Source organism: Chiloscyllium plagiosum, unplaced genomic scaffold (assembly GCF_037043375.1).
Source record: "Chiloscyllium plagiosum isolate Xiang-an unplaced genomic scaffold, Cpla_swu_hap1 HiC_scaffold_49, whole genome shotgun sequence".
Lineage (NCBI taxonomy): Eukaryota > Metazoa > Chordata > Chondrichthyes > Orectolobiformes > Hemiscylliidae > Chiloscyllium > Chiloscyllium plagiosum.
Window position 1 is genome coordinate 11,164,942 of NW_028270187.1, and position 13,225 is coordinate 11,178,166.

General features: G+C 43.7%; 2 protein-coding genes and 2 long non-coding RNA genes across 6 annotated transcripts in view; 3 read left to right on the forward strand and 1 right to left on the reverse strand.

Moving 5' to 3' along the window:
• Positions 1–13,225, reverse strand: part of LOC148135538 (uncharacterized) — a 334,519-nt gene that overhangs the window by 46,478 nt on the left and 274,816 nt on the right. The gene's annotated exons all lie outside the window — the stretch shown is intronic.
• Positions 3,563–4,427, forward strand: LOC148135541 (histone H1-like). The gene has a single exon (XM_087984767.1). It carries the CDS (start codon positions 3,662–3,664, stop codon positions 4,340–4,342), a length of 681 nt encoding a protein of 226 aa, XP_087840893.1. The 5' UTR covers positions 3,563–3,661; the 3' UTR covers positions 4,343–4,427.
• On the forward strand, positions 5,596–6,006 carry LOC148135542 (histone H3). Its single transcript, XM_087984769.1, has one exon. The coding sequence runs from the start codon at positions 5,596–5,598 to the stop codon at positions 6,004–6,006; it is 411 nt and encodes a 136-aa protein (XP_087840895.1).
• LOC148135543 (uncharacterized) overlaps positions 6,149–13,225 on the forward strand; it is a 31,415-nt gene continuing 24,338 nt past the window's right edge. For 2 of the 3 annotated variants that reach the window (XR_015755172.1, XR_015755174.1), the window contains exons 1-2: positions 6,149–7,031; positions 7,755–7,836. This is a non-coding gene — a long non-coding RNA (uncharacterized LOC148135543). The remainder of the gene's footprint in view (positions 7,032–7,754; positions 7,837–13,225) is intronic. The other variant, XR_015755173.1, reaches the window with a different exon arrangement.

Genomic DNA, 13,225 nt, shown 5'->3' on the forward strand with positions numbered 1-13,225 from the left:
AGGTGCAAATCTTGACCTACTCTTGTGATATAATGATGTGTCAGTGGGGGAGCACTTTGGGGCCAACAACTATAATTTTATTAGTTTTAAAACTCTGATGGAAAAGGATCGACCAGATCTAAAAGTTAAATTTCTAATTTGGAGGAAGGCCAATTTTGAGAGTATTGTGCAAAAACTTTCAAAAGTTGACCGAGGGCAGATGTTCACAGGCAAAGTGATGGCTGAAAAATGGAAAGCCTTCAAAAATGAGAAAATGAGGGTACAGAGACAGTATGTTCCTGTTCATGTGAAAGGTATGACTGGTAGGTGTAGGAAATGCTGCATGAGAAAAGAAGTTGAGGTTTTGGTCCAAATAAGAAGGAAGCATATATTAGTTAAATACAGGAGAGGTTGAGTGAATCCTTCGAAGAGTATAAAGGCAGTAGCGATATACTTAAGGAGGAAATGAGGAGGGCAAAAAAGGGACATAACATAGCTTTGGCAAATAGTGTTAAGGAGAATTCAAATAGATTTTATAAATACATGAAGGTCAAAATGGTAACCAGGGAAAGAAGAGGGCCCAGCAAAGATTAGCAAGGCAGCCTATGTGTAGAAGAATAGGAAAAGTGGGAGATACTAAGCGAGTACTTACGGAGGAGAATGAAATGGAAGATATAGAACATGGGGAAACAAATAGTGACATCTTAAAAAATGTCCATAATACAGAGGAGGTGCTGCTGGATGATTTTAAACAGAAAAGGTGGATAAAGCAAGAGCACCCGATCAGGCGGACCTGGAACATGATGATAAGCTAGGGAAGTGATTGTTGGGCCCTTTGCTGAGATATTCGTATCTCAGCAAAGTCACAGTCACAGGTGAAGTGCAAAAAGACTGGAGGCTGGCTAATGTGGTGCCACTATTTAAGAAGAGGGGCAAGGAAAAGTCAGGGAACTATTGAACAGTGAGCATAACATCAACAGTAGACAAACAGTTGAGGGAATTGTGAGAGACAGGATTACATCTTTCTGAAAGGACAGGATTGATGAGGGGTAGTCAACATGGCTTTCTGCGTGGGAAGTCATGTATCACTAACTCAACTGAGTTTTTTTGAATTGGTAAGGAAGAGGACTGATGAGGGCAAAGTGGTGGATGTGATCTAAATGGCCTTCAGTAAGGCGTTTGACAAAGCTCCCCATGGGAAATTGATTAGCAAGATTGGATCACATGGAATACAGGGAGAACTAGCCATTTGGATACAGAACTTGTTTGAAGGTAGAAGACAGAGGATGGTGGTGGAGGGATGCTTTTCAGAGTGGAGGCCTGTGACAAGTGATGTGTTACAAGGATCACTGCTGAGTCCACTGCTTTTCATCATTTATATAAATGATTTTAGTTAATAAATGACAGAACACCAGGTTATATTCCAACAGGAGAGAGTGAGGACTTCAGGAAGAAGGGCTTATGCCCGAAACGTCGATTCCCCTGTTCCTTGGATGCTGCCTGACCTGCTGCGCTTTTCCAGCAACACATTTTGAGCTATATTCCAACAGGTTCATTTAGAAATACAAACTTTCAGACTGCTGCTCCTCCATCAGGAGTCTGTATTTAGAAAGCTTGTACTTCCAAATAAACCTGTTGGACTATAACCTGATGTTGTCATTTTTAACTTTGCACACCGCAGTCCAGCACCAGCACCTCCACATTATTATGAATGATTTGGATATGAGGTTCCAGTTATTGTTAGTAAGTTTGCAGATTACACAAAATTTGTAGGTGTACTAAACAGCAAAGAAGGCTACCTCAGAATACAGCAGGATCTCGATCAGATGGGCCACTGGACTCAGGAGTGGCATATTGAGTTCAATTTAAATTAATATGAGGTGCTGCAATTTGGAAAGGCAAATCAGGGCAGGACTTACACACTTAATATTAAGGTCCTGTGGAGTGTTGCTGAACAAACAGATGTTGGAATGCGGGTTCATTGTTGCTTGAACATGGAGTTATAGTTAGATAGGATAGCAAAGAAGGCATTTATGTTTTCCTTTACTGGTCAGAGCTTTGAGTATGTGACTTAAGAGAACATGTTATGGGTGTACAGAACATTGATAATGCCACTTTTGGAATATTATGTGCAATTCTGGTCTCTCTCCTATAAAAAAGAATGTTGTGAAACTTGAAATGACTATTTAAGATAGTTTATTGTCCAAAGAAAAGGCCTACAATTTGGGAATATAGCGAGACGAGAAGGCTGCAAACAGATCCAGAATTAACAAATGACTGCTAATAGGGATTTAACTAACAAAGAACAAATGAAGAAAAGAGCAATGTTGTGGAAACCATTTAAAATACTGCTAAAGCACTAATAAATGTGTAAAGAGAGAAATGAACATAAATAGGTTGGCAAAGAGGACCACATGCCACTTACAACATTAAAGAGGGGAGTTCAAAATGGGGAATGAAAATGTCTCAAAAATCGCAAACATACTATTGTTCTCTGTTCACAAATATTCACACAACTAACACAGTAGTGGTATTGGAGAGTTTAGTGAGAGGGAAGAACTGAACCAAATCAGTATTATTTGGGAAATGAGTTGGGACAGTGGATAGGATTGAAGGTTGGGAAACACCAGGCCTTGATCATCTACGTCCCAGATGTAATGGGCTGAGTAATACTGGATGCAGGGATGGTCATGTTCCAAGATTCTACAAGCTCTGCAATAATTTACACAGATTGGGGGCTAGCTTGTGTAAGCAATCCAATCGAAAAGGGTGGTAAATATAAAATTATGAACTATAGGCCAGTCAGCCTCAGGGAAAAAATATCAAAATGAAAGCTTCAATTGCGAAGCATTTGACAAAACAGTATTCAGGATCTGCTAGAATCAGCATGAACATGAAGGGCCTCTTCCAGTGCACACTGTTCTGTCTTCTAAGCTTGGCAAACTGACTGGCCATCTTTGAGGATGTAAACAATAGAGCTGATGAGAGTGTAACAGCTACTGAGGAGAAAAACTACAACTAACTCCCTGGACACCGCAGCAAAGGCTGAAAGGAGGAGACATTCTATCCTTCCACACTTACATTTGGTGATATTTCTGGCGTGTGACTGTGTGAATGTGAATACTGTGTCAGAGAGGCTGTCGGAAAAGGGCGGACGGTAAGTCGAACGTAACTGTGTTTGTGTGTCCGCGAATATTATGATATTTCTGGGTCTCTTTTGTGAAAATCAAAAACATTTTCAATTCAACTTATTCCCCGGCTCCCCCAATAGACCCCAAAGGTAGAATTTAAGACAATGTATTTGTTGATTTCAAGATTTTAGTCTAAAAGTACCGACAATGTCAGCGCTCAGCTCAAAAAGCTCGATCTGTGCGGCAGCAAAATGAGTTTAACTCGACAGCGGAGCCCTCTATTCGAGTGAAAACTTTTCAGTCGCAAACTTCACCGTGTCAGGGTCAGGAGCGATCGAGCCTGGCTCTCTGAAAATGCGGAATTTCAGAGGAATCGGAGAGTTTAGGCCGTTAGAGAAACACAGAGAGGCAGCAGGAGCAGGGAGCTGACGGCAGGTTGTCCCTGCGCCGTCCGCTCGCTGCCTTGAAGTGGCTCAGTGCCGCCCCCAGTAGCTTCATTGCTGACCGAGTTCAGACTGTCCCAGAGAAAGTTTCAGCGCAGAGTTCTCAACATGAGCGACAGTGCAGCCGCCGAAACGGCTCCTCCAGCCGCCGCTCCAACCAAAGCCAAGGCTCCCAAGAAGAAGGCGGCGGCTCCCAGGAAGAAAACACCCGGTCCCGGGTTGGGAGAGCTGATTCTGAAGGGTGTCGGGGATATCAAGGATCGCAGAGGGGCGTCTCTGTCCGCTATAAAGAAGGCGCTGGAGAGAAGCGGGATCGATGTGGGAAAGCGAAACGCACAGATCAAGATGAGTATCAGGAGGTGCGTGGCGAACGGCTCCCTTGTTCTGGTCAAGGGCCAGGGCGTCTCCGGCTCCTTCAAACTCCCTAAGAATCCAGTCAAGGCAAAAGCGGGAAAGAAGGCGGGAACATCAGCAGCCGCCAAGAAACCGGCCGTGAAGAAATCACCGTCCAAGAAGGCGACAGCAAAGAAATCCCAGACCAAGAAGGCGACAGCCAAGAAATCCCCAGCCAAGAGAGCGACAACCAAGAAGTCCCCAGCCAAGAAAGCGAGCGGCAAGAAGACGGCACCGCCAAAGAAAGCGGTGAGCAAAGCAGCGACAAAGAAACGGACTCCCGTGAAGAAGGTGAAAAAGGCCAAGAGCCCTAAAGCCCCCAAACCCCTCAGCAAACCGGCTAAAAGCAAGGCCAAGCCCAAAGCAAAAGTGACCAAGACAGCAGCAAAAAAATGAACCCGTCAGTGTAATATGTAACCGTCTGAACCCAAAGGCTCTTATCAGAGCCACCCACATCTCTCAGGAAAGAGCTGAGCCCGGATCAAATGTTCCGTGTCCCGGCGCCGAGCGCAGACCTACCTTAGATATTATTTGATCTGAATAACTCAAATACACACACATGCCATGCTTTACGAGAGCTGAGACCTGTGAATGGGGAAGGTATCATATAGGGAGGGTTTATTGATCTCCATCTGGTTGTTTCACTTCGCGTCACGAATCTTTATTTCATTGACCCGTTCAGGAATGTTACTAGGTTCAGTTTTGATTCTGAGACCCTGCGGATGTTTTCATTGCGTGTTCCTTCCATCTGCCTGTTCCAGACAGTTCAGGTAGCAATTCCACATTGTCTTCGGGCTAATTACAATCTGGGGGTAACAAAAACATTTCCGGGGGTAGCACGGTAGCTCAGAGGTTAGCACTGCTGCCTCACAGCGCCAAGGACGTCTGTGTGGAGTTTCCACATTCTCCCCGTGCCTGCGTGGATTTCCTCTGGGTGCTCCGGTTTCCTCCCACAGTCCAAAGATGTGCAGGTTAGGTGAATTGGCTGTGCTAAATTGCCTGTAGTGTTAGGTGGATTAGTCAGGGGTAAATGTAGGGGAATGGGTCTATGTGGATTTATTGGGCCGAAGGGCCTGTCTCCACGCTGTGGGTAATCTCATCATAAAGTGAGATTCTGTCCTTTTATCGGTGTATACTGCATTAGCTTTTAAGATGTTTAAATTGGGGTTATTTCGATTCATTCACGGCGGGTAAACGTTCGGTTGTTCAGTTTGTCTGGCTGTTTTAAACCCCGCCTTTTCCTCCTGCCTGTTACGGACAGATCAGGCAATGATCACGCCTCCTGTCCAAGCTGACTGCTAACGAGGTTTTAAGGAGTTGCTATAAAATAGTACATTTTATCTTAGTTGCGGACGGATGGCGTTTTTGCGTTTTAATAGTTACTTTAATCTCAAGGTTTGTGAGCGTGAATTCAGCGGGCATTTGGAAACTGACCAACTGTCGTTTCCAGTGAACCAATCAGACTCCAACAATTCTTTTCCTGCCTGTTCTTTTCCATCCGGAGCTGTTTCTCTGTGGGTTGAGGGACAGGGCTGTATCCAATCCCAGCTCTAGGGCGGGCTCTCCGTTCCCTTAAACAGGGAGCACCGCAGCAGCCTCAGCATTGACAGCAGCAGCCTGTGTCTGTGTGTAATTGCGAGTTGAGGAGAATGGCTCGGACCAAGCAGACAGCGCGCAAATCCACCGGAGGGAAAGCTCCCCGCAAGCAGCTGGCGACCAAAGCGGCCCGCAAGAGCGCTCCGGCCACGGGCGGAGTGAAGAAGCCTCATCGCTACAGGCCCGGCACGGTGGCTCTGCGGGAGATCCGCCGCTACCAGAAATCCACCGAGCTGCTCATCCGCAAACTGCCCTTCCAGCGCCTGGTGCGAGAGATCGCTCAGGACTTCAAGACCGACCTGCGCTTCCAGAGCTCGGCGGTGATGGCCCTGCAGGAGGCCAGCGAGGCTTACCTGGTGGGACTGTTTGAGGACACCAACCTGTGTGCCATCCACGCCAAGCGGGTCACCATCATGCCCAAAGACATCCAGTTGGCCCGCCGGATCCGCGGGGAGCGCGCCTAAACGGAGCATAGTCGGCCCTGCACATTCACCCCGAAAGAGAGAGTAAATCACAACGGCTCTTTTCAGAGCCACTAAACCATCCAGAGAGAGCGGGAAGCGATCGCAGACGTTGGAAAATGGCTTTGAATAATATTAAAGTGGGGGGGGGCGTGACGTCAGTAATACATTCCATGGGATTTGGTTGAAGACAGTTCGCAGGAGCAGCAGTGACTAGAATATACGCTGCTGTGAATGTTATGTAATTTTCATATAGTAGTGCAGTATTAATTCCGGATTACATCCCCTTTATCCTCACTGTCTCCCTTGGTGTTCCCACCAGTTACAGCTGGTATGATCATTGCTGAGAAAGCTGGCGGGAAAACATGGCGCCAAATCATCAACCATTTTCTTTCAAATTTGAAAATCCTGCCGAAATGTAGATCAGAGAAGGGAGCTTTACGCAAAACAATGCATTCGTATTTAGTCATTAATTTGCAATTTTTCTTTCGGGTAATGAGTCTCGAACCTATTTGAAGCATTCGAGATTGTCTTCGGAGAGAACCAACACTCTCATTCAGCCCTGTGAGGATTTCATGAACGTTCTTCGGCGTGAACGCATTAATAACGAACGCCGCCTTTAGGTATTATTTTAATACCGTGCTCCGTTATAGCAAAAGCTCCACATTAACAATTCCAGTCCGGCGACTGTTCTGGTTTGATCCCGGTTCGTTTTGAAAGCTTCTAAATCGCTGCTGTCAGTCAGTTTAATGAGAATAATTTATTCCTGCATCCTTAGGCGCATGCGCGATACTGCCCTTCCTCCAAAGCAGAAATGTTCTTGAGCAGAGGAGCGCATGCATGAGTCCGTCCCCCAGCGCTGCCATTGAGGAGCATTTACTCAGTGAGTGCAAGAGGTTTGTTTGAAACAGACCGCAATGGAGAGATCAGCGCCCAGGGAAGCGAGGGAACAGCAGGCTCCTTCCAGCAGCACATCGGGATGGGAGCCTGGGCCACAGAGGGGGCTCCGAGACCGGGATTGATTCGGGGTGAGTTCAGGGAGAATCGGGGGCTGTTTGTAAGAGGAGAAAGTGAGGTCTGCAGATGCTGGAGATCAGAGCTGAAAATATGTTGCTGGAAAAGCGCAGCAGGTCAGGCAGCATCTGGGGAACAGGAGAATCGACGTTTCGGGCACAGGCCCTTCTTCAGGAAAGAGGCCGTAAGAGGCCGAGCGGAGCAGGAACTGGTCCCGGAACTTGGAGTGAGCGGGCTGGGGGGAAGAGAGAGGCCTTTCTCGGGCTGTGTGTGGGCCTGCTGAGAGAGGCAGAGCGGGAAGAAGCTGCTGTGGGACATTCTTGTGGTTTACAATCCCCTAAACTCTGATGGGAATTCATTGTTTAGCATCTATTTCATGCTGTTTGTTGCGAAAAGACATTGAATAGTATGTCATTAAAGGACAGTATATCTAAATGTGAGAGCCTGTTGTTCTTCCTTCAACAGTTAATGTATTGGGAGCTGAATATTGAACTTGCAGATGTTGGTTAGTTTTTGTACCTTAGTAAATTTTTTTAGAATTTCGCAAACAGAAAAACAAAGACTGGAAGGGGCTCAGAGCTAGAGTGTAACCAGTCCTTGCTCTGTTCACCTTGCCCTGTTTAAAAACAAAGAATTATCACGATCATGACCTGACCTGAATATTTCATTGATCAGTTGATGTCTTTCTATTTAGCTGATGGTGATTTACAGAAAATATCCCTCTTGTCTTCCTCCAGGCAAATGATTGATGGACCAAGACAATGTAATATTCCCTCAGTGCAAAGCCAAGTGTGACCATCTGCTTCTACCAACCAGCAGGTATGTTACTGTTGTCAGATTGGAGAACATCCTTTCCACAGTCAGACTGGATTGAGTCAGATACACAGTGAGCTCAATTTCCAGAGGTACACATTCAATCCAAGAGTCAAACACAAATGATGCAATATATTTTTTTTTGATTTCGCCCTATACTCAATGTACAACAGCTCAGTTCCAATAAATGCCACGATACTTAGTCAATTATCATTTGCAACATCAGAAGAGGGATAGATTGTATCTTCTTATGAAATATACATTAGGAACTGTATTAACTCCACATGTAATGAAGGCCATTTTAAAGGTGAACAAACAAATCATTCTGTTACATTGTTACAGCGAGGATTTCTGAAGATATAGAAGGAAACTTTGGCATTATCAGTAACTGAGACGGACAAAATTAATCTTTTGATAAATAGAAGTCCTATGTGAAAGGCACAACAACTAAACAGTGTAAATTCCAAATAAACCTCTGAGCACAGATGCTTTTCTGCTGCAATGTGTTGCATGTACATTTGTCCATGGATCCTACAGGCACTAAAGCTAAAGAACACTGGCTGTGGACATTATTGAACTACATGTGCAGTGCCAGAGATTAACAGATATACAAACACATCCACTTTCACTGACAGGAGCTGACTCCAGTGGCAATGGATAGTACCTCATTCATGTCAAGTAGCAGAAGTTTGAACACCTGAAGTACAGTAGCAGTTACTAAAAGTGACATGTTTCAATTTGGATGACACTAGCACAGTGAAACACAATAACCAAGAATAAGGAGCACATTGATATCTAGTATCAGAGAGTGAATGAATCTCATTCTCACACTGAGCCTGGTGCTGATGAACACACATTTTCTCCACACTCTCACATTCTGGTTGAGGGCCTGAGTAATGCAGAAGCATTTCCATACTTTTTTAATATATGAAACACTGATTTATAAGGCATTAAACCCACCTCATAAGGTGTATCAGATCATGACATGCAGAACGGGAAACACAAGGCAACATAAAAAAAGTGTCAGTATGATATAGACTAGTGCCACTCCTTTGAAGTGATACAGATTGGCAGCACAACAGAAAACTCACTCACACACAGCCAGTTAATGCTGAAAGGGGAAAAAAAAATGAAATTTATGCCCAGATATTTCCAAATATGGACAGTTATAAATTGATTCACCAAATCATTAATCGCTTCAGTTAGTATCAGATGTTATATCTTAGTGTCCAGCCGCAACTGATAAAGATTACTGCATACATAAAATATTTTTTAAAAGTCTGAATGCAATAAAATTCAGATTCATGGCAAAGATAACATTAATCCGGCAACACAATAGGTTAGTGAATATTGATCAAGTTTATCCTAAACTCAGACCAAAAAAACACAACTGAACATGGAAAGAAAATGAGATCCACATACTCTACCTGATGCTATTGCCCACAGAACAAAACTGGCACTATAGTTATCAAAGACAGGTAAGTGCAGAAATAATCTCAAATTAGCATTTAGATAGAGATACTGTCAATGAGTGGATAAAGTTCAGAATCCCAACAGTTAATGGAAACTAGTATGGAGAACGGGTGAAGAACAGAATGTCCCAGTCTGGACACAAATTGGCCGAATGGCTGGATCAATTCTGTGACTCTACCATAAATGACATAATTCAGAAGAGTTTAAGTCTCAATCACAACACCCTAAAATCTATCACAGAATCAATCACAGTCACAGAGAATTATTTTTCCTAATTTCATTCACGGGATGAGAGAATCACTGGCGAGGCCAGCATTTATTGCCCATCTCTAACTCCCAGGGGATAGTTATGTGTCAGCCACATTGCTGTGGGTCTGGAGACACATGTAGGCCAGACCAAGTAAGGATGGCAGCTCCTTTTCTTAAAGGACATTAGTGAACCAGATGGCAAACAAGAATAGATTCCTTGTCATCACTGGACTCATAGAATATTATTGGCTGTCAGTGAATTAAGCAACTTTTGATACATGAGAGTTGAAAGTGACTGGTACTGATAGAGCACTTGATGTTCGGTCACACAGCACAAACTGACAAGGTTAGCTCAATTCGTGAATTCTCATGTGGACACAACAAAAACTGTTGTGGTTCTGTTCGCCGAGCTGGAAATTTGTGTTGCAGACGTTTCATCCCCTGTCTAGGTGACATCCTTAGTGCTTGGGGGCCTCCTGTGAAGCGCTTCTATGATGTTTCCTCCGGCATTTATAGTGATTTGTACCTGCCGCTTCCGGTTGTCAGTTCCAGCTGTCCGCTGCACCCAATATACCGGCCACTGCAGCGGAAAGCTGGAACTGACAACCGGAAGCGGCAGGTACAAATCACTATAAATGCCGGAGGAAACATCACAGAAGCACTTCACAGGAGGCTCCCAAGCACTGAGGATGTCACCTAGACCGGGGACGAAACGTCTGCAACATAAATTCCCAGCTCGGCGATCAGAACCACAGCAACGAGCACCCGAGCTACAAATATTCTCCCCCAACTTTGAACAACAAAAATTGACAGGCGGAGATTGATGGCTCCTCTCACACATTCACTCTGCAGAAACTGAACGGGAGAGCATGATACTTAAACACACACCCCCAAACCACCACACACACTTCAAAAACACTGGCAGGTACAATCTGATAAATGCATTTGCACATGTATAAACGAAACGTTGACAAATACAGATTCACACCTACATCCTGAGTTACACCGAGCAGAATATAACAGGGACAGATTGGTCAATCACACTCAAATGCACGTGGCAGGACATTTCAGAGGAAGATATTCTCATTCACAAAGCAGAAACTTATTTGAACAGATTGATAACACTTTCAAATTACTTAAATTGACATGTACGGTTTGATAATGACTTTCTCATATTCACAGGAGAAACTGACAGGTAGAGATTGATAACAGAAGAAATCAGAGTTACATTTGAGGTCTAGTGACCCTTCCTCAGAACTGAGTGTGTGCATTTTCCTAGCTGCTACATGGTCTTCTCTATTCTGGGGAAACTGAGTGTAGATTGGGTGTCCACTTTGCCAAACACCGACATTCTGTCCAGAAAACAAGACCCTGAGCTTCCACTTGCCTGCCACTTCAACACCACCACTCCCCTGATGAACATCTCTGCCTCAGGCTTGCTGCAGAGCTCCAGCTAAAGCTCAGTGCAAGCTGGAAGAATAGTACCTCATTTTCTGGTTGGGAACACAACAGCCTTCTGGACCCAATACTGACTTCTACAACTTTAGGGCGAGAGCTTTCCCATGTCATTACCCAGAACCTCTCACACCGGCCTTGTTATCACAAGGTCTGCTATTATACACCAACAGTCACGAACAGTCCCTGTTAATAGTGAGTCACCTTCCTTGTCTGACCATGATCTTTGGATTCTATATCCATCTACCAGTTACTGCTGACCCTTCAACATACCCTACCTTCGGCAGAAAAACTAATCATTTCCTGGCTACCATCAGTTCTCAGGAAGGGTTACTGGACTGGAAATTTTAACTTTGATTTCTGTCCACAGACTCTGTCAGACCTGCTGAGCTTTTCCAGCAAGTTGATTTTGTTTCTGATTTCCAGCATCTGCAGTTCTTTTGGTTTTCATTTAGAGATTAATAACTACGTTTTCATATTCACAGAGCAGAAACTACCAGGGAAAATTGATAACCACATTCACATGTTCACAAAATAAAATTTGTCAGGCAAACATTGATAAATACACTCACATTTACAATTCGGACCCTGATTGGGAAGGATTCTTAATTAAACTTAACTAAACTTTCACAAAGCAAAACCTGACAGGGACTGTTAAAAACTAACTTCTCCTATTCACATAGCAGAAACTGGCAGGCTTAGATTGACAATTACCCAAACATATTCACCAAGAAGATATCCTCAGGAGGCTAAGGAAATTCACTGTGTCTATAAAGACGCTGCAAATTTTTATCGATGCACCACCTATCTGGATGTGTCACAGTGTGGTATGGCCACTGTTCTGCCCAAGAGCACAAGCAATTACAGTCAGTTGTGAACAAAGCCCAACCCATCACTGAAAGCAGCCTTCCATTCAAAGGCTCCATTTATACTTCCTCCTGTGTTGGGAAAGCAACCAACTTAATCAAAGACCCATCTGACCCCGGTTCTGTGCTCCTCCACCCTGATCTGTCAGGTAGAAAATACCGAAGTTTGAATATACCGTCCAACAGTTTCAAGAATTGATTCTGTGCTGTTATTAGACTTTTGAATGGACCTCTCAAATTTTAATGTTATTCTCTCTCTCTGTACCATTAACACTGTGTCCAGATTCTGTTCTATTGCTCGAATGCACTTTGTATGATATAATCTGCCTGTAAGGCACTCAAAACAATACTTTTCATTGTATCTCTGTACATGTGACAATAATAAATCAGATCAAATCAAGTAGATAACTACGCTCACATGTCACAGAATCTGAGAGGTACAGGTTGATAGCTACAGTCACATAACCTGACAGGAAAAGATGAATAAACATTCAAACCCTGACATTACAGCACCTGGCAGGAAGGATTGATAACTAAACTCTCTTCTTCACAAAGCAGAAATTGATAGTGACAGATGAAAGCTCAGCTCACACATACACATAGCATAAAATGGCAGGAATTGACAATTACACAGACATATTCACCGAGCAGAAACTGACAGCTATAGATTGATAACTATATTTATGTATTCACACAGCAGAGTCTGAAAGGTACAGATTGATAATTACACTCTCACTTTGACAAAGAAGAAATTGTCAGATAGAGAATGATAACTGTACTAGTCACATATTGACAGGGACAGATTGGTATTGACTCTCTCAAACTGATGTAGTAAAAACAGATTGACAATGACACTCTGGTGTCAAATAGCAAAACCTGACAGGTACTGTTTGAGAATTGCACTGAGAAATTGATTATAGCTGAAACTGACAGGTGGAGATCAATATCTCCATTCACACAGAAGATATTGACAGGTACAAATTGATAACTGCATTTAATATTCATACAGCAGAAACTGGCAGGGAGATACTGAGAATGACACACCCATTCTCAAAGCTGAAACTGACAGGTTCAGGTTGATAACTACACTGTCAGATACACAGCAGAAACTGTTAGGGAAAGATTGTTAAGTAAATTCACACATTCACAACGACAGAAACTGACAGGTATATTGATAAGTAAACTCGCACATCCCCATCAGTGAAGCACATAGGGACTGATCCTATTTATTTAAAATGTATTATCAATCAGTCTCTGCCAGTTTCTACTATGTGGATATGAGTTCAGTTATCAATCTATACCTGTCAGTTTATACTATGTGAATGTATGAATGTAGTTATCAATCTGTCCCT

Coding starts and splice junctions, on each gene's coding strand:
- LOC148135541 (XM_087984767.1), top strand. CDS start 3,662: ATGAGCGACAGTGCAGCCGCCGAAACGGCTCCTCCAGCCGCCGCTCCA.
- LOC148135542 (XM_087984769.1), top strand. CDS start 5,596: ATGGCTCGGACCAAGCAGACAGCGCGCAAATCCACCGGAGGGAAAGCT.